At 39.5% G+C, this 25,612-nt stretch overlaps 2 protein-coding genes across 13 annotated transcripts in view; one reads left to right on the forward strand and one right to left on the reverse strand.

Annotated features, from left to right (window-relative positions):
* The first annotated feature begins 418 nt into the window (after nucleotides 1-418).
* NQO1 (NAD(P)H quinone dehydrogenase 1) lies at nucleotides 419-17,611 on the forward strand. Its single transcript, XM_055412420.2, has 6 exons — nucleotides 419-576; nucleotides 7,868-8,032; nucleotides 8,141-8,271; nucleotides 10,489-10,602; nucleotides 11,257-11,358; nucleotides 12,232-17,611. The coding sequence occupies exons 1-6, from the start codon at nucleotides 570-572 to the stop codon at nucleotides 12,535-12,537; spliced, it is 825 nt and encodes a 274-aa protein (XP_055268395.2). The 5' UTR covers nucleotides 419-569; the 3' UTR covers nucleotides 12,538-17,611.
* The window catches only part of NFAT5 (nuclear factor of activated T cells 5), a 191,083-nt gene continuing 182,687 nt past the window's right edge, over nucleotides 17,217-25,612 (reverse strand). For all 12 annotated transcript variants that reach the window (XM_088830608.1, XM_088830610.1, XM_088830606.1 and 9 more), the window contains one exon: nucleotides 17,217-25,341. The gene's annotated coding sequence lies outside the window, so the exon portion shown is untranslated. The remainder of the gene's footprint in view (nucleotides 25,342-25,612) is intronic.

Consider the following 25,612-nt stretch of genomic DNA (forward strand, 5'->3'; position numbering starts at 1 on the left):
TCTCGACTCTCGAAACAAGTCTAGTCACAGTGACTCAGCGAATCTGAGTCTAAAGAACTGCAGTCCTCTCTCTGACCGGCCCATTCCATTGAGAGCCATTTCCGGGGGCCAGGAGAGGCCTGGATAGCGCGCCGGACGGAACCCCGGACTCCATCGGACACGTCCTCCTTTTGTCCCAGGGTGGTTTCAGAACAGGGTCCAGAGGACTTGCCTCCCACACCCACCCAGACCCATGGGTTCCTTACTCCCTATCCCCTAGGAACCCTTCTTCCACATGGGTCCTTATACCTGCACTCAGACTGCCAGTTCTTCCCAGAACCTCAGCCAAGGCGTGCTCCGCCCTGCACCCCAGGGCCTGAGCGGCGGCTCCGCCTTTGCTGGCCCCCTAGTTTATGGGCCGGGCCAGCCAGACTGGGTATAAAGTAGCAGGCGCTCGGCAACAGGCATCACCGGTGACGCCTTCTAGGGGGCCGCTTGCTAAGCAGCCGGAGGACCTTGCCGTCCACCCCTCCCGAGCTTGAGTCACCCGGGCAACCAGCAGACCAGCCAATCAGCGCGCCGCCGGAGCCATGGCTGGTGAGTGTCCGCCCCCCGCCCTTCAACCACTCCAGGAGCCTTGCTGTTCCCAGCCCTCGTTCCTCAGCAGGAGCTTGTAGTTTTCTTCCTTGACTTAAAACTGGAAACGTGGAGGTATTAGGTTCGCTGGATGAGCCCTAACAGATGCCGGGAGAGGAGGGGCTCCTGTTTCTACCCCGCCCCCAGAAACTACGGTGGGCGGTTAGGAGAGAATTGACCTTGGAAGCAAAAAGTTCCTTCTCTCTGGGGTCAGAATCAGCCGTCAGAGACCAAATTGGCCCACTTGCACACCCTGCTTGACCTTAATAGTATTTAAAATCTTTTGGAATAAGTTGCTAACATAAATATAGGAAATTTCACTTAAAAATGTGGGTTCCCAACTTCTGGAGGAAAATTGGAAGATGTGGCGATGGGGGTGCTTGAGCTGGGGAAGCTGCTCCCGTTAGTTTGACGGACATCAGACCCAGCTCCAGGCTGCTGGGCCAGGAGGCTTTTCAGACTGTGACCCGTGGAGTGGGCAATCCTGATCTGGCTGGTCATCGAGTGACAGAGCCTCCCTTCTCCACCGTCAACCGTTGGGGGACCTTGGAGGTCACCACAACTTGAATCTAACGTGTGGATGGCCTCTTACACATTCTGGACCAGCTGCAACACCTGCTGGGGCTGGAATCCCTCTTTTCCAGAGAGTCTTGCTCTGAGATTGCATAATGAGCTAAAATCTAGATATCTATTTCCTTCCTAGAAGGCAGAATTCTACCTTTTTGTAATTTCCTTCCCTATGAACCTAGTTCTACCTTCTGAAAACACACAAACACACAACCTCATCTTGCTAAAAGTAAGTGGGTGAGAGAAGACATTGCTTTTGGAGTTGACAGACTAGTTAAGTGCTCCAGAGAAAGCACTAAGCTGGGGACTGGAAGCCCACCCGAGGTTTCAGGGCCTCAGGGGTAGGGCTTGGTTGACAAGGCTTCCCGCATGCATATTAGTGGCTGTTTCCCTCTAGGCTATTTGTTCCTCTGCTGTCTAGAGGGCATCGATATCCCTCTTGAAATACTAGGGCAAGAACGAGTCCCGCATTCTCCAATCCTATAGAATGTTCTGTATCTATGTGTAACTTAGACCAAAAAAAAATAAAAGGGTTGGGAGAGTTAGTGAGGGAAGATGGGAAGATTTAGATCTTGAATAACTAGTATTAAGCTTGCTAGGTGGTGCAGTGGTAAAGAATCCGCCTGCCAATGCAGGAGATATGGCTTCAATCCCTGAGTAGGGAAGAGCCTCTGGAGTAGGAAATGGCAAAGATTTGTTTTGTGTTGATATGTTGATGTATCCCAAATGCCTAGAGAGGTGCCAGGTGCATCCTAAGTGCTCAGGAAACCGAGGTGGGGAGGCTGGGTCAGTGAGAACATTAGCATTTCAAGGTGGGGAAAGGCTGGCTGGTGTGGATGTGGAGTGGAAATAGAAGGTGTAGGATGGTGGGGACACAGAGAAATGAGGATGGACTGGGAGCATATTGCTTAGGGATTGAGACCTGAAAAGGAACTGGTGCAGGGAGAGAGAGGCATTAACAAGATGTGCTTAGCTATGTTACATAGTCGCTCCTAGCAGATGGGTTAATCATGTGCAGGACAAGCAAAACTGAATGGTAAATTAGAGGACTGATAATAACCCCATTTGTCTTCCAAGACTCAGCTCAAATGCAGCTCCTTCTCAAGGCCTTTCCTGAGGGGCTGGCCCTGAAGTGAATAGTTTTCCTCTGTTAGTTACTTGTGTATAAGTCTTATGCCTTTCTTTGAGTAAATTCTGATAAAGTCAAGCTTGTGTAGCTAGTTAAATGGCAAGAAGGGAAACTGAGCCCTCTAAGTCCAAAAAAACTCAGATTTGACCATGGAAAATGACCTGAAAATTAGAGAGATGGGCTTAGCTCTTGCTTTACCCTTCCCTCTAGCAAATATGCACAACTGTTCTATTGATTGCCATTTATAACCTTTGACCATTTTTCTACTGGGTTGTTTTTAAGAAATCTATATATTTCAGATTTTGAACTCTATTGGTTGTATTTCTTGTGAATATATTCTTCCTGTTTGAGTCTCGTCTAATTTTTTTTATTTTTGAAGGTAAACGTCATGGCTGTGCTGTAGTTAGTAGATGTAAGCTCTTTAAAAGCAAGAGATCGAAGTCTTGACTTTCTCACTTTCTGGGAATAACCTTTGTGTTTTACTACTTATAAAATGTTTGTTAATGTTGGTAAGAAGTGAAACTATATATAAATAAATTTAAACATTAAAATATACGTATGTAGGTAAGACGGAGAAGGCAATGGCAAGCCACTCCAGTACTCTTGCCTAGAAAATCCCATGGATAGAGGAGCCTGGTAGGCTGCAGTCCGTGGGGTCGCTAAGGGTCGGACACGACTGAGCGACTTCACTTTCACTTTTCACTTTCACACATTGGAGAAGGAAATGGCAACCCACTCCAGTGTTCTTGCCTGGAGAATCCCAGAGACGGGGTGGCCTGGTGGGCTTCCGTCTATGGGGTCACACAGAGTCGGACACGACTGAAGTGACTTAGCATGTAGGTAAGAAGTAAGCCAAGAGAATAAAAGCTGACAAAGCAGTATTTATTTATTTTTATTTCAAAGCAGTATTTATTAAGCTGGTATGACTAATGCAAAGATAAATCACAAAGAAAATGCATGTTAGAGTTTAATATACTCATGCTGCTCTCCGTAGTGTTCAGTCCATGAGTTGATAAGAAATCGGGTGGGAGTTTATTGAAGCAGCCTCAGGAATTCCTTTCCATTTTCCCAGGCTACATCAGAAGAAACTAAATCACTTCTGTAGCATTTAAATCCTCACCAAATTTATACCCCACCGAATCTGAGTGGAGTCCAAAAGGCCAGGGCAAGCTTGGGAATCCTTTTTTTCTTTTGACAAGCGGGAACCCTAAGCTTACACATGACATGACTGAGTTTAAGCCAATGGGAGATGCCTACGCCACGTGTGGTTAATACTGAAATCAGGGAGAGAACTAAAGGCTTACAGGTGCCCAGAAGTTGCAGGTGTACTCTCTCCTCAGTTCCACCCACAGCCACTGCTTTTAAAGAGTTAGTAAGGTATGCAATTGCAGCTCCAATTTCAGGAGGAGGGTGGTGGTAAACTTCCTTTCTCTGGTACTCTTCCCCATGCCCTGCATGTTGTTGTGTGGATTTCTCTCTATATGTATTTTCAAGTTATTCCAGCTTAAGTTTCTGTGCTTCAGTCTCCCCATCCCTAATGATACTAATTCTGTTTACCTCACAGGGTTGCTGTGACAACTGAAAAAGAATACAGAGTACTTAGAACAATGCTCAGCATGTAGTAAGCACCCTTTACATGCTCTTGTTACAGAAACAGGCATGTTCTAATGACTGTATTAACACAAAGGATGTCCAAGAAAAAGCTCATCTTCCCCTCTGCGTCTACCCGCTTGCCACCTCTTACTTGCCTAAGAAACCTGTTGACAGTGTCATGTGATCATGCCACATCCTTTTCTCTTCAGAGCAACAGACTGCAGATCTACCTACAGATATGGAGTTTCTTTTTTATAAAAGTAGATTCACATTCACATTATAAAGGTTTTTTAAATGTGGACCATTTTTTAAAGTCTTTATTGAGTTTGTTAGAATATTACTTGTTTTACGTTTTGGTCTTTTGGCCACAAGGCATATGGGATCTTAGTTCCCCCACCAGGGACTGAATCCACACTCCCTGCATTGGAAGGAGGTCTTAACCACTGGACTGCCAGGGAAGTCCCCATTTTATCATTTAATGATATATCCTGGATATCTTTCAGGGTGACAGTATATCAGTACATGCAGCAAACTCATTCTTGTTAACAGCATAATATTCTGTTCAGTTCAGTCGCTCAGTCGTGTCTGACTCTTTGCGACCCCATGGACTGCAGCACGCCAGGCCTCCCTGTCCATCACCAGCTCCCGGAGCTTACTCAAACTCATGCCCATTGAGTCGGTGATGCCATCCAACCATCTCATCCTCTGCGTCCCCTTTTCCTCCTGCCTTCAATCTTTCCCAACATCAGGGTCTTTTCAAATGAGTCAGTTTTTCACATCAGGTAGCCAAACTATTGGAGTTTCAGGATCAGTCCTTCCAATGAATATTCAGGACTGTTTTCCTTTAGGATGAACTGGTTGGATCTCCTTGCAGTCCAAGGGACTCCCAAGAGTCTTCTTCAACACCACAGTTCAAAAGTATCAATTCGTTGGCACTCAGCTTTCTTTATAGTCCAACTCTCACATCCATACATGACTACTGGATAAACCAAAGCTTTGAGTAGATGGACCTTTGTTAACAAAGTAATGTCTCTGCTTTTTAATATGCTGTCTAGGTTGGTCATAACTTTTCTTCCAAGGAGCAAGCGTCTTTTAATTTCATGGCTGCAGTCACCATCTGCACTGATTTTGGAGTCCCCAAATATAAAAGTCTGTCACTGTTTCCATTGTTTCCCCATCTATTTGCCATGAAGTGATAGGACCAGATGCCATGATGGTTAGTTTTCTGAACGTTGAGTTTTAAGCTGACTTTTTCACTCTCCTCTTTCACTTTCATCAAGAGGTTCCTTAGTTCTTCTTCGCTTTCTGCCACAAGTGTGATGTCATCTGCATATCTGAGGTTATTGATATTTCTTCTGGCAATCTTGATTCCAGCTTGTGCTTCATCCAGCCCAGCATTCCTCATGATGTACTCTGCATATAAGTTAAATAAGCAGGGTGACAATATGCAACCTTGATGTACTCCTTTTCCTATTTGGAACCAGTCTGTTGTTCCATGTCCAGTTCTAAGTGTTGCTTCTTGACCTGCATACAGATTTCTCAGGAGGCAGGTCAGGTGGTCTGGCATTTTCATCTCTTTAAGAATTTTCCACAGTTTGTTGTGATCCACACAGTCAAAGGCTTTGGCATTGTCCATAAAGCAGAAGTAGATGTTTTTCTGGAACTCTCTAGCTTTTTCAGTGATCCAGTGGATGTTGGCAATTTGATCTCTGGTTCCTCTGCCTTTTCTAAAACCAGCTGGAACATCTGGAAGTTCACGGTTCACATACTGTTGAAGCCTGGCTTGGAGAATTTTGAGCATTACTTTGCTAGCATGTGAGGTGAGTGCAATTGTGCAGCAGTTTGAGCATTCTTTGGCATTGCCTTTCTTAGGGACTGGAATGAAAACTGACCTTTTCCAGTCCTGTGGCCACTGCTGAGTTTTCCAAATTTGCTAGTATATTGAGTGTAACACTTTCACAGCATCATCTTTTAGGATTTAAAATATCTCAACTTGAATTCTATCACCTCCACTAGCTTTGTTCATAGTAATGCTTCCTAAGGCCCACTTGACTTTGCATTCCAGTAGTATGTATCATAAAATTTATTCAAGTGTGCTCCATAAAAAGGCAGTTGAGGTTATGTCTAATTTTTGCTGATGACTACAAGGGTCCAAGGTTTCAGTATACATCCTTGCTCATCTGTCCTGATGCTTACAGTCTGTAGGACAGAGTCCCCAAAGTTGGACAACTAAATCAAAGATTTATGTGTCTTTAAAATGTCTAAAGATTCAGCTTGATTACTCTCACCAAAGGCTGAGGCAACACATATTCCCACTGACAATGTGCCAGTTTTCCTGCACTCTTAATAGCCCTTGATGTAATTTGTCTCAAGTTGTCTTGCCAATCGATCAGTAAACAGTGATGTCTCATTTTAATCTGTTCTTCCTCACAGGCCTGGCAGGACACCTTCTCATTTGTTTATTGTTTCTTGCAATTTCCTTCTCTATCCTTGTTTTTCTATTGCATTGTCTTTTTCTAATTATTTGTAGGCATTTTGGGGGGATTTTAACTCTTTTTGGTTAGAGTTGTGAATATCTTCTCCTGGTTGTCTTTTGACTCTGTTTATGGAACCTTTCATTAAACACAATTTTTAATGTTTCTGGGGCTTTATCTGTCAAGCTTTTCCTTCATGGTTTCTGAAGCTGTAGTCTTTCTTAAAAAAGCAGCCTCTGTCCAGAGTTTATACAACTCCCTTTTGTCCCATACTTTTTTTTTAAGGTTTTAAAAATAACATTTCTTAAAAGTTAACATGTACATAATAGGAAACCAAAAAACACAAGAAGCAAAAAAAAAAAAAGTTATCCATAATCAGTTTACCTTTTGATGTGTCCTTTCTAGGTCCTATTTGCATATTTATACAATTAAATATCCTTTTTTAAATAATTAAGATCATACAGTTATGTGTCATGCTTTTTTCACAAATTGTGAATATTTACCATTTCAAAGTCCCAAAGCTATGAGTATTTTGATAACCAGTGATACACTATACCAACTCAATCTAGAAGAGAAAAATGTAATCCTGACTTTCTTGGCAACAAAAATTTCATAAAAGACAAAAATGACAAGCCTCTAAAGGTACTGGCAGAGTTTATAATCTAAATACTGTAGTCCCTTGATGTTCAATTAAAAATGAGACATAAAGCAACAGAGTACATGGAGCATCCCATACTCATCTAATAGTTTGTTTTAAAATTTAGATCTTTAACCTGCCAGTAAGTTGTTGCTGTATGTGGTATGTTAGTGGAAAACTTGTACTGAATATAATAGACACACTGGAAAGGGCACAAGTTCTAAGTGAATTTTCACCAACTGAACACACGCTTTTATAATCTGCATCCACTTCAAGAAACAGAACAGGGGACTTCCCTGGTGATCCAGTGGCTAAGATTCTGTGCTCCCAATGAATGGGGTCCGGGTTCAATACCTGGCCCGGGAACTAGATCCCACATGCCCCAACAATCCTCCTAGCTGTAATGAAGATCACAGATTCCCAAGTGCTGCAATTAAGATCCAGTGAAGCCAAATAAATATTTAAAAAAAAATAGAACACAGACAGCACCCCAGGTGCTTTGTCTCCTTCCAGTCATTATTCCCTGATGGAGGATAACCACTGTACTGACCTCCATCACCTTATATGAGATTTCTAAGGGGATAATTTTATTTTTATGCAGATGGTTGATTAAGTATGCCAACACCATTTATTAGATTAGCTACTGTTTTCCTAGTGAGTTAAAAATCCCTCCTTTGATCGATGGGACTTATAAGGAGAAAATATATATCTGGATGCAGTGGATGGGTTGCATAACCCAGTGTCTAACAAAGTCACATCTTCCATTATGGAGCCCAGCTGGGCTTCCCTGCAGCCTGAGCTTTGCTGGTTGGTGACTCATTTTCTCCATGTGCCTTGTATGTGTCTAAATAGTCAGAAAAGCACTGATCGTACTGGCCCACTCAGAGAGGACGTCCTTCAACTATGCCATGAAGGAGGCCGCCATAGAGGCTTTGAAGAGGAAAGGATGGGAGGTCACTGTGTCGGACCTATATGCCATGAACTTCAATCCCGTCATCTCCAGAAAGGACATCACAGGTGGGAGCGGCTCTCCCCTTTAATTAGGTCTTTGTGGAACTTCTCCCTTGTGGGTTTTCTGGCCCCGCCTTGGCCCTCTGGCGTCAGCTTCTCTTTTCCTCTCTGCAGGTAAACTGAAGGACCCCGGGAACTTTCAGTATCCTGCCGAGACTGTTTTAGCTTATAAAGAAGGCCGTCTGAGCCCAGATATTGTGGCCGAACAAAAGAAGCTGGAAGCTGCAGACCTTGTGATTTTTCAGGTGTGGTAAGACATCAGAAGGGGTGTTGAGACACTTGTGTTTTTTTGTCCTAGACCTGACACCTAATTAGCTACGTGCTCTTAGGAAAGTCACAGCCCCTTGACCATACTCTCCTTAAAAAAGGATAATTACTTCAAAGGTGCAGGATTACACAGATTTATAGATGTTATGAAGCTGGCTGTATATTCTTTGAAAGTATGACTGACTGCAGAGATGACATGTGAGCCTTAAGCTCTTTTTCTGAGAGTGTTTAGTCTTTTCTTCAATTAGTAATTTCTCGTGGAATCACTCAAGTTTGCAGTTCTCACCCCATCTCCATAAGCATCCTGAAAACAGTTTGTAGAGTGTGGCATAAGAGCTTGACTTCTTTGCGACTGTGCACTGCCCTGCTTAATGTGTTCTAGCAGCAAAACCATGGCCTTTCTCCTCCTGGAAGCTGCCTCACCATTTAGCAGTCAGTACTGAAACTGGGTATGCTGCTTGTAAGTCACCTTTCCTGACAGTGCTGGACTGTCCTCAGTGACTTTGCTGCTAGCAATCCCAACCAGCTTTTTGGTATTAAACACGGAATGTATGCGACACTGGAAACTTCGTAAGTTTGATACTGGCTGTGATTTTTGCAGTTATTCAATCAGCTGCAAAGACTCTAACCTTTGAAGTCCCTTATTCTACCTGTTGCTATGAATCAAAGCCACATAACATTAGCCAGTGCCCCAGAAGATCCCTTTTTGGCCTATATTTTCTAATCTCTCTTATTGCAGTACAATAAGGCAGTAGCAGTAGCAACTTTCAGTTCTGCTTTTAAGAATCACCATATTTTAGAATTGGAAAGGATGGCCTTTAAATTCAGCTTCAATCCAATGCAAACGTTTTCTTTACAGTGCGTATAGGTTGCACACTGCAAAATAGCAACACAATGAAGGGCAATGTGAACTCCACAGATTTGCATATTTATTGTATCAGTTTTGCAACAGATGACAGGAAGAGTCTTCAGCAAAAGCAGTGTGCTAGAAATGATAGTCTGGCAACATTAAAATAAATGTCCTGAGGAGGGATTGCCCTCATTCATACCGACATGCCACACGGGCAAGGCCCTGCTCAGTTGTCTCACTTCTCCAAAACAAACCTGAGAGAGTAAACTTTTAATATCAAGCAAGCCAACCAATTCTATTTTCAGTCCTGACTGTAGAACATTCACAGGGGACCAAATCTACTTGCTTGAATAACCTACACATCCTGAAAGCTTCAGATATGGCCCTTCACAATGGGAGCACCTTAAATGTGAGAATATGAGAAGCTACTAGAGACCCCTCGGTTTGGTTCTGTTCGGTTCAGTCGCTCAGTCGTGTCCGACTCTCCGCGACCCCATGAATCACAGCACGCCAGGCCTCCCTGTAGCCCCTCTTTTTACGGATGAGGAAGGGGCTTGTGTGGCAGAGGTCATGCCTCACATTATTGGTAGATTCAGGGTAAGAATGCAGGTCTCATTCTCAATCGTGTCCAAAATTTTACTTCCTTACTCTCTTTCCTGTAGGTCAACCACTCTTCAAAGAGAGAACTACCAAGTCCTACAGATTTCTTCTCTGTCCTAGCTTTTTCTTTTAACCTCTGGGCATGTTCATGTCATCATAGCCTTTAAGTGAGTCAAGAAGAAATACTGGTATGGCCTTGCTCGACTTTTACCAGGACAAGAGCCCCAGCAGGTCTTTCTTGTGAGAATTCCCTGATGAACCTTGGTTACACTGATCATTTGATAGCATTTGTGAGTGGTTCTGTTTAGTCTAAATGATAGGATTTTATATCCGTGAGCACAAAGTACAGGTCTCATATTTGTGATACCACACCCACTGAAGCAAGTTCTTGAGAAAATATTGATTTAGGTGTCACACACTGAGGCCAACTTTGCCTGCAATCCTTGTTGTTTAGACTTTGCTGCCAAACGAGATGTCACAGAAACAAGTCTTTATTTCACATGGCTCTCTTCACACCCACCCGATATTTGTTATTTGTACGCAGCAACAGGAGTGTCTAGTTGACTGACCACGGACAATGATTGTCTTTAAAATTTTCTTTTCTTGAATGTTCTACCTTCTCCAAGAGGAATGATAGGGCCTGAAGAAAGTTTGACCCTCAGTGATGTCATGGACAGCAGCTAAGCACTGAATCTTCTGTGCTGGGGATGTTCCTGAACTAACCTCTCTGAACTCTGTCCCTCAGTTCCCCTTGCAGTGGTTTGGAGTCCCTGCCATCCTGAAAGGCTGGTTTGAGCGGGTGCTCGTAGGGGAGTTCGCTTACACGTATGCTGCCATGTATGATAAGGGGCCTTTCCGGGTAGGTGGATAATTTTTTTTTTTCCTCAATGCCTTGATTTTAGGAAGATTCTGTCTTGATGCAGAGTTTTGAGTACAGTTAGATACCACAATCAGGCTCCAGGTCCCTTTGGGAGAGATGTATGGAGATTACATAAACCTAGAATGGCAAAATACTGAGAGTTAAAGCAGGATGGTGGATGTATCATTATACTATTTTCTCTTTATGTACTGATATGTTTGAACTTGTCCATTAAAAACAGGAGTATGTCTTCATTTTCTAGACACCCAAAACTATACAAGAAGCATTTTTGAGATCTTCTAGATCACAAGCTTCGATACATGCCTAGTACTGTGAGGAGACAGATTTAAAAAACTCCACCTAGGCACCAGCAGTCAGCACTGATTTTGCGTTACCGTGACAGCCTTCACCTGACTTGCCACATGCAAGAGTATGGAGTCCTGGGCTTGCCCCTCTGCGTACCACTTTCCAGGCCGGTACTTCTGCTGAGTCATACTGCACGGTTCAGAAGAGCCAATGTATGAAGTAATATAAGGAGCAGATCTAGGCAGCAGGGGGTTGGGGGTAGGGACTTTTATATTCTTTTCCCTGGGGCTGTTTCATTAACTTCCTGTCACCAAAGAGATGTGGATGATAATGACTTTTCTTTTACAGAATAAGAAGGCAGTGCTTTCCATCACCACCGGTGGCAGTGGCTCCATGTACTCTCTGCAGGGTATCCATGGGGACATGAACATCATTCTCTGGCCAATTCAGGTATCTTGTTTTCAGTGACCCTTCAGGGGGATTAAACTGGATTTTCTATTGGGTTCAAATCCTCCAGATAGCATTTGGAAACAGACCTGAGGTATGAAGATCAAAGAACTATAGAAGGGGCTTCCTTTTAGGACTGACCTGTCTTCCCAGGACCCCAGGCTTATAGAATAACTCGTGTGTACATGGTCAAATACCACTCTCTCCTCCTAGCCAGAGGACAGCGTGGATGACTCCCCCAGGTTTGCACAGCCACATGACTGGCATCTCTCGCCAATCTCCGTCCTCCAAGTTGCTGCTACAGTCTCACAGACTATCAGAGCCCAAGAAAAGTTAAGAAATTATTTAGTTCAACTAATAAAACTGAAGTCTGAAGCAGGTTTTTTTGGTGGTCACTGGACCCTCAGGATAATCTCCTAAGGCTGGCAAGAAGAGCATGTGAACTGGCCGTCTATAGGATGAGGGAATCAATATTAGTAATAACATTGGAGAACAAATGGCAAGAATAGTTTATGAAGACTCGTCTGGTAATGTGGAGAGGCAAAGAAATGAACCTCTGCAGGTCTTGGCAACAGTCAGCTGCTGAGAAGCTGAAACCCTCCCTGAGGTAACAGAACTTTGGGCACTTTTGGCAGATAGTGCCAGCCTGGCACAGTTTCAAAGGCTTTATTCATTAAGCGAAGAGTACAGCTGAATAGGCTAAAATAGGTAACTGCTAGGTACAGAGAGCACAGGGTGACAGGAGCTGTGAACCAATTCTCAAGGCGTTCACATCGGGGTGTCCTGTTGGGAAACCCAGATTCACTGTCATTGTCTGTGGTACAAGGTATGTGGCGTTTGACCTGTGACTCACCTCTGTGCTCTGTGTATCCCCAGAGCGGCACTCTGCACTTCTGTGGCTTCCAAGTCTTGGAACCTCAACTGACATATAGCATTGGGCACATGCCCGAGGATGCCCGAGTTCAGATCCTGGAAGTATGGAAGAAACGCCTGGAGAATATTTGGGATGAGATGCCACTGTATTTTGCTCCAAGTAGCCTCTTTGACCTAAACTTCCAGGCAGGATTCTTAATGAAAAAGGAGGTGCAGGATGAGCAGAAAAGTAAGAAATTTGGCCTTTCTGTGGGCCATCACTTGGGCAAGTCCATCCCAAAGGACAACCAGATCAAAGCCATAAAATAAGATTCACAAGACCGGACTTCCTTCTAAAAATGTAACCAAAGCTTGGTTTCTATTTTGAGCGTCCTTGATTTGCTTTAGTTTTTAAGATCTGTGTTTTTCTTTTTCCACGAGGAATGGATAGTAGAGAACAGACTAAATTCATACGTTTTTGGATAGCTTTATTAAATAATGAAACCAATTCTTACAATTGCTATCATGGCAAAATCTGATTAGGCTCAAAAGGGCTCTTAGGATGTAAAGCCAGACAGAAAGGTAGAAAGATGCCAGACAGTATTCTTTAAGGCCCTCTACACAATTTAATTCCTCTCTCTTTAGGGATATATTTTTAGGAATAAATCTGGCTAGAGAGCATCCAACTCCTCAATGATCTTTTTTCTTTAATTACCTCTCTGTGGTTTATGACAGAAGGGAATTGCTCAGAGGAAGAAATGACAGAATCTGTCTGACCTAAGGGACTTGTTTAATAACTGCTACTCTCTGTTTGTTTGTGATATATATTAGCTTTATTACTACAAAATGACTACCATGCCTATATGAATGTCCTTCTTCCTTCAGCTTTTGTTGTTAACACAGATACCTTGAAATGAAAAGTTAATAAAAATCTTTTTCACTTCAATCTTCTGATTTAGTATCTGCAAATAAACCAAGACATCTATAACTACATCTGCTATAATGAGTGAATTCACAAAAGGAAATAGTACTCCTAATACCTAAAAACAGCCTTCCACAAATAGTACTTCATTTTTTGATCCATATAATTAACCTGGAAATTTTCCCCGTATCATTTATAAACTGATGACTTTCCTTTCAAGGATGTGTTTTGGTTCCATGAATCTGGGGCCAAAATTGTAAGCCTAGAGTTTCACTAACTTTGGTGAATGATTTTGTTATTCATAGTCTAACTTCCTGTTTAAATAACTGAGGTGCATATCTACTAAGGGTTGGTATAATCCAAGTTGAAAATGATGAAAGAATGCCCTCTTGTGGTCCAGAGAAAGAAAACATGAGAAATGATGCAAAGCAAGGTTGCCTCTTACCTGCCAAGAAATGATGATGTCAGGCAGAACCTCATGTGCCAGATGCCAGCAGGCACTGGGTATTCTTTCCACAATATCCACAATGGCAGATGGCTGGGTGCTTCAGTTGGAAAACATATGAAAATGTTTTCTGTTGCCTTTATCCTCACTGAAGTTTTATGTAAATTTCTAAAAGTTCCAAATGAAATAAAACCCATTTCTATAAAACAAATTCACTGGTTTCAGGCAAAAGTGGAATCTACCAGGGAAGGGATCAGAGGATTCAGTGATAAACTGAAGCTTGAGAGCTTGCCCAATAGGGCTGCTTCATTCTGAATGGTAATGGAACCAATTAAGATTCAGGGGATTTAAAGGACATTTAAGAAGATCCAGGAAGGAGTGCTTATTCGCTAAGTCATGTCTAACTCTTTGCAACCCCGTGGACTGTAGCTGGCCAGGCTCCTCTGTCAATGGGATTTCCCAGGGATCAGGAGAGTGGTATAGAAATCAAGAAAAATACAGAATGTAATAAATAAATGCCAAGGGGCAATTTTTATTGTGACTTGCCTGAATTATCTTGATTAATCAATGGGGCAGGCATTCTTCTAGGCACTGGGAATATGCAACAGCAGACAAAATACCATGAGGATTGCATTCCATGATTGATAGAACAAATGTCAGTCAGGTGATAAACGCTAGAGAGGAAGAGCAGGTAAAAGGGTTAGAGATGGGATCCGAGTTTTATACAGGGTGATCAAGAAAGATCTAATAAGGTTATATTTGAGCAAAGACTTGATAACGTTAAGAGACTGAGACATGTGGATCCCTGAAGGATAGGCATACCGGGAGTGATGTGAGCATAAACCCATGAGGTAGCAGCATGATCAGTCTGTTTTAGGGAGGGAAAGGAACTTAGTGTGACCAAAGCAGAGAAAGCAAGAGAAGGATGGGTCAGACACACAGCTGGGACAGACCACAAAGGGCCTTACAAGCATTGTGAAATGCAAAAAGTCAATCACTGGATGGTTTTGAGCAAAGGTGTAACATAGGACTTATGTTTAAATCTAGCTGGTAAGTAAAGAATCAAGTATGAGGAGCAATGAGAGAAGTAGGGAGAATTGTTGAGAAACTGTTATGACAATCAAGGCAACAAATGCTTTGGTTCAAAGTGATAGCAATAGCTGTATTGAGAAGTGGCTGGATTCTGGATATATTTCAAAGGTCAGAGTAACATGATCTGATGACAGATTGTATCAGGGTCAAAATACACAAACCCTCAGAGGTATTTTGGCTTAAACAACTGGAAGAATGGAGATTTCATTTTGCTCAGATGAGGAAGAATCTGGAAAGAGTATTGGAAGAAGATGGGGATGGGAAGGGGAGAAGAAAAATTTGACTTCAGACATGTTATGTCTGAGATGCCTGTTGTGACTGTCAAGTACAGTTGGGTAATAGGAACTTGGAGTAAAGTCAACACGTAGAAGAATATAAAGCAATGTGACTGGATGGGATCAACTGGAAATTAAATTACGATAGAGAAGAGATCTAATGTTTGACTTCTAGAGGTCTCCAATGTTAGAAGGTCAAGAAGATGAGAAGAGAAAAGTCCAATGAAGCGAGAGAGATGAGCGTGGTGTCCTGAAAGCCGAGGGAAGAAAATGTTTCAAAGACTGTCAAATACTGCTGATAAGCTGAGTGACAGCTATTTCTGGAGAGTGGGGTGATAAAACCTGATAGGAATGGGTTTAAGAGGGAATGGAAGGAGAGGAAGTGGAAATAGTGTGTATGCGGGATGTGTGGTCAAAGAAAATTGTTTTTTGAGATGAGGAACATTACAGAAAATTCATATTCTAGTGGGTATGAGAAAAGGTTTTGATGCTGGAGAAAGAGGGTAATTATATATATAAAATTAAAAATTAAATTACAAATAAAAAAAGAGGATAATTAAAGGACCATGTATTTGAAAAGGCAAAGGGAAATGGATCCAGTGCACCAGAGGCAAAGAACAAAGCAGTATCAGGACTAATATGACTAATACAAGGTTAACACTTACTAGGCACTTAGCTCCTGTGTGCTGATTAACTTATGTAATTTTTATAACAACCCTTAGGGGATCATTCTAGTTTTCCACTTTATAAAAAACTGAGGAATGGAGAGGTTAAACATTTGGAATAGGAGCCAGAACTTTACCCAAGAGGTAAACTCAAGAGCCTATGCTTTTAAATACTATTGTGCCTCAGTACAGGTAGGGACAATGACACCATGAAAGCACAAGAGCAGTAATTAGCTGTCTTGCTGAAAGACCATAAGTGTTGCTATTGAGAAACTATAGCTATTTTTTCATTGGAGGATAATTGTTTTGCAATGTTGTGGTGGTTTCTGCCGTATAACAACATGAATCAGCCATAAGTGTGTGTGTGTGTGTGTGTGTGTGTGTGTGTATCCCCTCTCTCTTGAGCCACCCTCTCCCTGTTCCCATGTCACCTCTCTAAGTTATCACAGAGTGCCAGGCCAGGCTCCTTGTGTTATATGGCCGCCTAATTTACACATGGTAGTATATATTTGTCAGCAGCTGCTTTTACACTTCTAAAGTCCCCCTGTGTCCCTAAGCAGGGATAAATGATGTTCAGTTCTCTGACAGGCCTAATTATATGGCTGTTGAGAATTGTTTGCTCCTCAGGAGATGACAAAGCAGGACTCTTATCAGGTTGGAGCAAAGCAAGCAAACTGTCTCCCTTGTTCTGGACACTGTAATTTAAGATGATGTAACCCAGGACCACATTAGCCTTTGTGGCAGCCACTTGTAGTTCCATCTTCAGATCAAAAATACCCAAATATTTTTGATATTTATACTTACTAAATTGCATTTGGTTATTACTTCTTTCCACAAATGCTAAAAGACAACTTTTAAACATATTTAGAACAATGGCAGCAGCATTATTACTTTAGACCCCTAAAGTGAAAACTCATTCAGATGGACTATATACATTTGGATGTTAAAAAAAATTCAGTCACTTTCACAGAATCAACAGATATCATCTATATTTGATAAAGTATAAGAATATTGTTTAAAGCAGCATTACTGAAGCTTCAGTTATTTATACATCACATACACGATATTCATGTATCACCTGTATTAATATTTATTTAGAATTTTGACTTTGACTCACATTTCCCCATAGTCTAGTAGGTAGACACATTATATATTTTTCTAATGTACATCCAAACACACACACATACACACACACACATATGTTTAAAAATAATGTTTACTCATGTAAATCACCTAAAATCATTCTGAATGATTCACTTACAGAAGAATAAAAAGAGACTGCCTCTGGATGTGGGACTGAGGGCTGAGGAGACTTTGTTTTCATCAAAAGCACCTCCACAATTCCTAACTTGTCACCACATATATGTATTATTTTACTAAACATGAAACACTTTAAGTAAAACAAAAATTCTATCACACTAAGTCACTTTTGTACACTACCTGGTAAAAGAGTAGGTACTAAGTCACTATTAAAAATATTTCTGTATTTCATACCTTTTCCTAATGTCTTTTTTTAAGTTCAGTCACATACTCATGTTGTTCAAAACTGACATTCTTAGATATGACTTCATTTTAAAGTTTGAGGAAAAAAGACATTAACCACTACAAAATGAAAACTTTCAACGTTTTATTTTTGACTGCAGCTGTTTACAGAAATATAGTTGCGAGTATACAAATGTTCCAATAGAAGCAAAATATCTTTTTAATATTTAACAAGTTATCACAGATAGCTAAAAACATAGATGCAAATGAAATTCCCCCAGAGAATAAACTGAAGTATCTGGTGTCAGTGCTCTGAAATACCAACTATGAAAGCCATATACACAAAAATGTAACCCTTATATCATTGCAGGACAATGGAAGAAGGCAGTTCAGTGGTTGATCAGTGTACTCAAGCAAATAAAATTAAATAAAAAACTTAAATGGCAGAATGGTAGCTAAACCACTTGAGAACAAGTTAATGAAATAACTGTAGTATACTTATTAAAAGACTAAGTAAAACAAATGAATGAACTCAGTAAAAAGTATCCCCAAAAAGTAATAAATACTTGGAGCTTATCAATTCAAAGTAAGGGAACAAGGTGAAGCAGATACATTCATTAGATCAAAAGAAATTAGCTCAATGTCACTGGAATCAGTCTGTCACTGAAAGTCATAAACACTTCAGCGCAGGACAGTTCTTTTATCTGATTCCAAAGTCACTCTCAAACATCTGAGATGGCATGTGTGTGTGTGTGTGTGTGTGTGTGTGTGTGTGTGTGTTTGTGTGTGCTGTCCTGAGGCTCATTAACTAAAATAATAATAGTTATACAAACTATCTCAAATTAGGCAAATTAATTCTGGGAAAAGAAAGCACGGTAATATGGTTAAACACAGAACTTTTAAAGAAAATATTACAAGTTGGAGTTGAATAATATTGTGGTATGGTAGAATGCCTTATGTAATAAGAATACAGTATGCAATAAGGTGGTAAAGATGGTAACAGGAACAAGAAAGCAGGAATGTAGCTAGAGCATCTCCCAACAGTTTGCCTATGTATTTCCAGCACCAAAGTTTGTAGAGTAAGCCACTTACATTTCCACTGCTACTATTAAGCAAACACAGCAGTGGTGATTTTTATTTTGAAAAGTGCATTTTTCTTTCATGAATTTATTAATTGGTGATTTGTAAACACCAGCAATTATGGAGATACTGAATTATAGAGGGAGATTAAAATGAATAAATAAATCTATTTATCTTATGGTTGCTGCTGCTGCTAGTAAGTCGCTTCAGTCATGTCCGACTCTATGCGACCCCACAGACGGCAGTCCACCAGGCTCCCCCGTCCCTGGAATTCTTCAGGCAAGAACACTGGAGTGGGTTGCCATTTCCTTCTCCAATGTCTTATTGGAAACGTTGCATATAATTGGAAAGGGAGAAACGCCTAAACTAAATAATACAGTGTCTTGTTTAACATCTCATCTGAAGCATAAGTTCCAACCAAGGGTAGTTCTATTTCCAGTGCGTCAGTTTTCATATGAAACAAGCTATTTTAAAAGAAGATTTATCTATTAAAAAAGAAATTAAATAAGGTGCTTTGTTGACCTGGCTAGCTATGTTGTTTAATAGCTCAGATACAAATGTAAATATAAGGAATGACAAATAATTTTGCTCTGAGAGTTGGTCTAGCCAGGACAAAACTGTCATCTGCTGGTAAGGTAAAAGGCAATGAAAATGAAGCTTGTATTATCACTGCCTACAATGTACCCATTTTATGGATAAACAGGAGACTTTAGCACCCATCAATTATGTTAGCTACTTAAATGTCACCATAGTTAAAATAAAAATATAGACCATTGCACCTATATATTTAAATCAGTCATTTAATGTAAACTTTTTAGTATGTGGTAGGAATATACCAAACTAAGTTGACTAAATTATCAATAACTGGACTAATTGTATATGTACATAAAATATATTTCTGTTGGTAGTACTGAGAATAAATTATCGTTACCAGTAAATAATTATGTATAACCAAGTTAAACTGAATTTACATTTAGAACAATGTATAACTGTCTGAGTGGAAAAAAAGCCCTTTCTTTTAATAGATTTTATTGTATACATTATAAACCAGTGGTTCTCAAACTTTGGCTTCCATCAGAATCACCTTTAACAGAAGGCTTGTTAAAAACAGAGATAGATTGCTGAGTCCCACTCCAGAGCTTCTGCTTCACTGTGTCTGGAATAAGGCCAAAGATTTTGTATTTTTAACTAGTTTCCAGGTGATACAGACATTGGCTGGTGGGCTGAGGACCACATTTTGAGAACCACTGGTTTATACATACGTGTAGAAAACTATATACTATGTTATTAATATGAAACAAAAAATATAAGAAGAAAGCTGGTTACTTAACTCTCAAACATATAGATTAGCAAGCTGAACATTTTAATGTTTCTAAAATGATTTTCTGAAGTGTAATCATTTCCCCTTATAGTCAGTTACATCTCAAAGCCTTAGTAAGTCCTACTATATAGTCATTTTAGAAAATATTCCAATAACATACCAAGTTGGCTATCCAAAATAAAAAGGGACATAAATATTCTAAACAGTTAAAATGTATTCATCAAAAGGAATCATCACTATACAGCATTTTTTACTTCTTTGGAATGATTAAAGTGCATAATATCATTAGGGTATTAAGAATACTGCATGAAGATCTGCAGTCTCTAGAGCCACCAACAGTCATGGAAATACTCACACAGGGAAAGCAGCTCTATCTCTAAGTCACTACTATCCTGACCTGTTTGCTGCTGATGGCCCTTTCTTTAGGCACCACCACTATGGTAAGGAGCTGGAACACAGGCAAAATTAACAACAACAAAAAAAAACCAGAGGGACAACCAATCCAACTGTATCTGGCTGCAAGGAATTATTTTAGTTCTGGGGGACTCAGATATAACTTCATTTCTTTTGCAACTATTTTTCATGGGCAGATTACTAAGGTTCTAATGGGCAAGAGGCACAAAACAATGAATTATTTGATTATCATTAGAAAAACTGACATTACCAAGCTTTACCTAAACTATGTGTTACTGATTTATTTTCATCCATCTTATAATTAAGAGCAGAGCAGGTGCTTCAAACACTTCCTTTCTGAAAGTTAACATTTGAGCCATAGACTCACATATAGTAAAATTTTTGACAGCTGGTCAGGATGAAGACAAATTTAGCTAATTTATATGAAGTCTAAAAGAGGATCTTTTACTTATCCTCTTTTGAAGAAACAATCCTAGCTATGTATCTTTTCTGTTCCTCTTCTGCCTATGGGCATTAGGAAGGTTTGAAACTTTTCTATGGTGATTAAGAAATGGAGAAAAGAATTACTAAAAAGAAAAAAGGAAAGTGTCGAGACTAAAAAAGTCATTTGCCTATGTGTTTTTGGCAACAATGAAAAATGAAATTATAAGAAAGGGGCACTATCATGGTAAAAAGGCACTTTTCCATAAGCATTTAATCTAGATATAAAATATTAATCTAAAAAATTTACTGAAAGAGAAAGTGGAGTAAAAATAGGTTTACATTAATAAATGAGGCTGCTGCTGCTAAGTCGCTTCAGTCGTGTCCGACTCTGTGTGACCCCATAGACGGCAGCCCACCAGGCTCCCCCGTCCCTGGGATTCTCCAGGCAAGAGTACTGGAGTGGCTTGCCGTTGCCTTCTCCGAAATGAGGCTAGAATGACACAAAAACAGAGGGGGATTAAAGAAGTAATTAGAATGCTGGAACAAGTCACAAATGATATTCTGGTATTTACTACATTATGAACATCATCTTCACTATTTAGCTCTAGTGACACAAATAAGCAGACAGGAAAACCTCTTTTTAATATATGTTATGAGAACCCCATTCACTGGGGTATATATATTCCGAGTCATTTTTCTAATAAAGCCACTGAACTATACACTCTCTCTTTTATTAAGTCCCTCCACAAAACAAAGGCATGCAAATATAACATAGCTGTCTTGCTAAGGGAAAAAGCCTGTGGTCATGAAGTAGAATAGTCAGAAGCTAATAGGTCTAATATAATTTTCAATTAATTAGAAAATAATCAACTAGAAAACAAATGCTAAAACAGAAATTCTCACCAGAAAGATGAAAAAATTCTCAAGTACTCCCAGTGAGTATTTATAAAACCATGTTGAATTTTGAGGCTTTGATTAATTTTAATTTAAGCATTTGATTTCTGGTCTATAATTGCTGATGCATCTAAACAGGTTATACTTTTCCAAAATAAGCATCTATAATGGCTTTAATGGTCAAAAGGAATTATGCTCTTAGTTCTAAGGAGGACTTAGTTTCTTTCTCATTCTTAGTTTCTTTCTCATTCCCTTTGACACAGTTTTTCCTAGGTGGATTAACTGAGGTTCTGATGGGCAAGAAATGCACTGTAATGAAATTCCCAACTACAGCATAAACAATTATAAAAAAGAAAGGAAGGAAGGTCCCTCATTAATACCGCTTCTACAATAAACAAAGCCCCTTAAAAACCTGTTCTAGGGAGACTGGCAAAACAGATTTGCACTGGTTAAATAACAACATAATACTCTAATTACAAAGGTAACAAGATAAAGCTAAGAAGCAAAATACAACTTCTAATTGTTGTATACAACATCTCCCATGTTGGTGTGGATATATAATGGAATGACAATAAGGAATAAAGGACAAACACACACATACACACACACTCATGCAGACATACAGATAAGCTCCAAGCATTCATGTGAGTTCCTAAAGGCAAGAACAATTGAATGTAACAATATAAAGGAATAAAATGTGGTTTATAGTTTACTTAAGTCCTTCTGCCATAAGTAAATTTAATAAATTGTTGTTTCCAAGGACTCTGCTGGCTCTTGGAATCTCTCCCATAGATAGATGTAACTTGTAACAGTAATCTTGAATCTGTATTATTAGCACAAGTATCAACCACTGACTACTAAGCTAGCTCTTCAATAAGAAGACAAATACTTTTTGTAACCAAATAGTATGTTCTGAATGCTGTACTTAACATTGACCTTAGCAGTAAGGAACATTTAACAATGTTTAAAAAAAATCATTACTGAATTAAGAATATGGTATCTAAGCACAGCCCTTGTACAAATAACCACAAAATTTATGAAAATAAAAGTTGGGTTTTCTGCCTCCATCCAATCAAACCACTACAGTTCAGGTGTATGTTCTGTTCTAAACTGAGAGAGTACAAAACAGAAAATTGGTCCCTGGTGACTTGGCATTGGCAATCAGCATTTTACAATGATAAACTTCTTGCAAAATAACAGAAGTCAGCACACAAGCCAGTCTTCTTGCCACCACTTCATCCATAGAGCAGTGTTAACAGTGGAGCTTGATGAACAAATAGACTTTCCTGAGTCTCCTGTGTAATCTCTTGGGAAAAAATTCAGAAAACTCAGAAATAAACTTACAGCATTTTATTTCTACTTATTTTTATACCACTGGATAAGCTTTCTAACATCAATCAACCCCCTGTAATTAGTTACCCATTTTAAAACTGAAGAACTGGATTGTGTGGCTGGTCCTTCTCATAACCTGAACTATACTGGGTAATTTTTCCTGATGGGGTGGGGAGATATATATATATATATATACACACACATACATATATATATATATATAGGAAAATGCTTTTGGTTTAGAGAATTTATAAAGTAGCTCTGGATATTACAAGATGGGGAAAATGTTATTAAAATTACAAACATGTTTTTTTTTAGTGTCTTTATAAATAAAAGGCATAGAATACAGAAAGCCAATTAATAATAACAATAACAACAATAATAAAATATTAAATATATAGTGAGCAAAGACTGGATGGCTCATTCTTGTGAAACACCATTTGACACAACTGCCTAGATGGGTTTCCTTACTTTAACATTTTGCTGAGTGTAAGATCCAGCAAACACACAGTAAGCTGACTTTAGCCCACTAATCACATCAAGGAACTGCCTGATGGAATGGCCACAGATGAACAGGTCATTTGTTTCAAAAGATACTTAAATACTCAATAAAGACATAACAAACCCCCCCCTCACTTTTATCAGACGCCACGTTGTGGTAGAACATCAGACAAACTCACAAATTTACCACAAAAATGTGTGGCAAAAAAAGAATAGTTTATATATATGTATATATATAAATTTCTATATTTATGCCAATGTACTCACTCAGTACAAATAGCAAAATAGTATACCATTTCCTAAATACAAAATATAGCTTTCCAAAAAAATGAAACACACATTAGATATAAACCATCCAAAACTTGAACGATTGAAAACTGTATTCAAAATTAAATGACCCAGAGTAGGTCTCTTTCTGAAAAGTTCCCTTCATATCGGCAAGAAGCCTGTACTACTGAAAACATAATTCAATGCCTCTCAATCAGAGAGAGAAAGAAAGAAAGGGTTGGGGGTGGAAGGAAGAATAAATGAGACCAAAGAGAAAAAAATTAAAGACGAGTACATTCAAAGAACCAAGGAAGACCATCACAAAAAGGGGGAAAAATCCGGCTGTATAAACAAAACCAACACCACAATTCCACAAAGTTCAACTAAGTGTACAGGATAGAAAAGACAAAAACAAAAGACAGAAATGTAGCCTTGAACGAATAATTAACAGGCTATTTTTTGTACATTTAAAAAATAAATGAAACGGACAAGAATGCCAAAACATCTTATCTACATATAGAAGCCACACACAATTTGGCCTTAAACTGTATTAACAGCTTTCTACATGCCAAGAGGAGAATAAGACGTAAGCGTATGTCCAGACAACAGGTTGTAGTGAGAAGCAGGCATCCCATGGGTGGTGAGAACACCCAAATCTATATAACTGATACTACAACTGCAAGTTCTGGAGTGTGTTTATTTTGCTCTCTATAGATGTAACACAAATGAATTCTTCACTTTAAGTCAACGATATGACCCTGTAAAGCCGAAGGCTTGTGGGAACCATCAGGTAAATGACCACTTCAAACTGTAAAGCACTGAGGTGACAAGTGAATTACACTCACTACAGCTCAGGGAGAAGTGATGTTTCAAGAAATTTTACTTTGTCTCTCTTTTTTTAATTAACATTTAACTGCTTCCTATAAGAGGGAAAAATTTGAAGACTTCAGAACAGCACCGTTCATGGGAAAAAAAAATGCATTGTTTCTTATTTCTCAGGAGTCAGTTCCCCTCATTCCTGAAAGGGTACCCCCCTGCCTGTGCTGCAGGAGTTGCTGGGTTACCCTAGATCAACATGGTCTTTTTATTTAAGTTACTACAGGGTCACAAAGCTAGTAGCATATTACTAATTGTCTAAAATAAAGTGAAGAGGGGAAGAATAACACAGATGAACATAAAAAGGGAAAACCAGTCCAAGACTGGGACAAGAAGAAAACAGACTCAAATTACTGTCAGTTTTAACTACTGTAGGAGGCTATCAGAACATAATTTACCATACATCATCCCCTTCATTTTTTTAATAAAGCAAGGTATTTCTTTTTCTATGCACAGTTATGGCTAAAACCCTTAACAGAAATATAGAGAATTAACGACTCTCTGAAAAATAAAATCAATAGCATTCCAGCTGTTCCCTGTTTGTGTGTTGTCTGTGATAAACACAGGCCTCTTATCCATGCAGAGCTCTTAATACAGCCTACTTGTCAGAATGTTATCCCTTCAGTTTCTCCATAAAAACTGAGAAAAGATTCCTTCACTATAGCCAATAGCTGTGCTTTTTATACTGAAAAATCACAGCCTTAGTTATTATTTGAACTCTTTTTCATAAGCCACTACTTGACTAAAAATGCAGAAAAGGAATACAAATGAACAAAAGTAAACATGAAACATGAATTATTTTCTAATAGCAATAATAACTGAGTGATCCAGCTTGTCAGTTTAAACTGTACTTTTAAAGAAAGAGTGCCTACGAAAATAGCAATAATTAATTCTGTCAGCTGGAAACTCAGATTCTCAGTCATCACTGTTATTAGGAACATAAAATATAAAGATGTTAATAATGGTGGTTAATCACTGCAATAGGTAGCCAAGGTGTGCTCTTTTGCAGCCAGAGTAAAATCTATCCATTTACTCAATCACAGTTTTTCATATTTTGCTTTCTTTTTAGAGTAACAGTTCGATAATCCTCATGGAATCACAAGATCTCAGGATATCTTGAAATCAGGATTTTCTTCACGGAATTTCTAAAAAGAGAAGACGTTTAATATAACTCACTAGGGAGGGAAAGCATTTACAAAGTTCCTGTTGCCCTGAATGATCCCAAAGTATATTACAGTACTATAAATGATACTTTACCACATTTATACTGTCATATTTTTTCAGATTCAAGGTTTACTTCTTGAGGAAGCGAAATATGAGATGTAATTATATCCAATATATAGTACATTCATCAGATGTTCTGTCATTTCAAGGGCAAAGAAACTTAAGAGCCAGAAGGAATGCCCAGTATTAACA

Source organism: Moschus berezovskii, chromosome 22 (assembly GCF_049115385.1).
Source record: "Moschus berezovskii isolate FMDL1 chromosome 22, NW_MosBer_1.0, whole genome shotgun sequence".
NCBI classification, from domain to species: Eukaryota; Metazoa; Chordata; class Mammalia; order Artiodactyla; family Moschidae; genus Moschus; species Moschus berezovskii.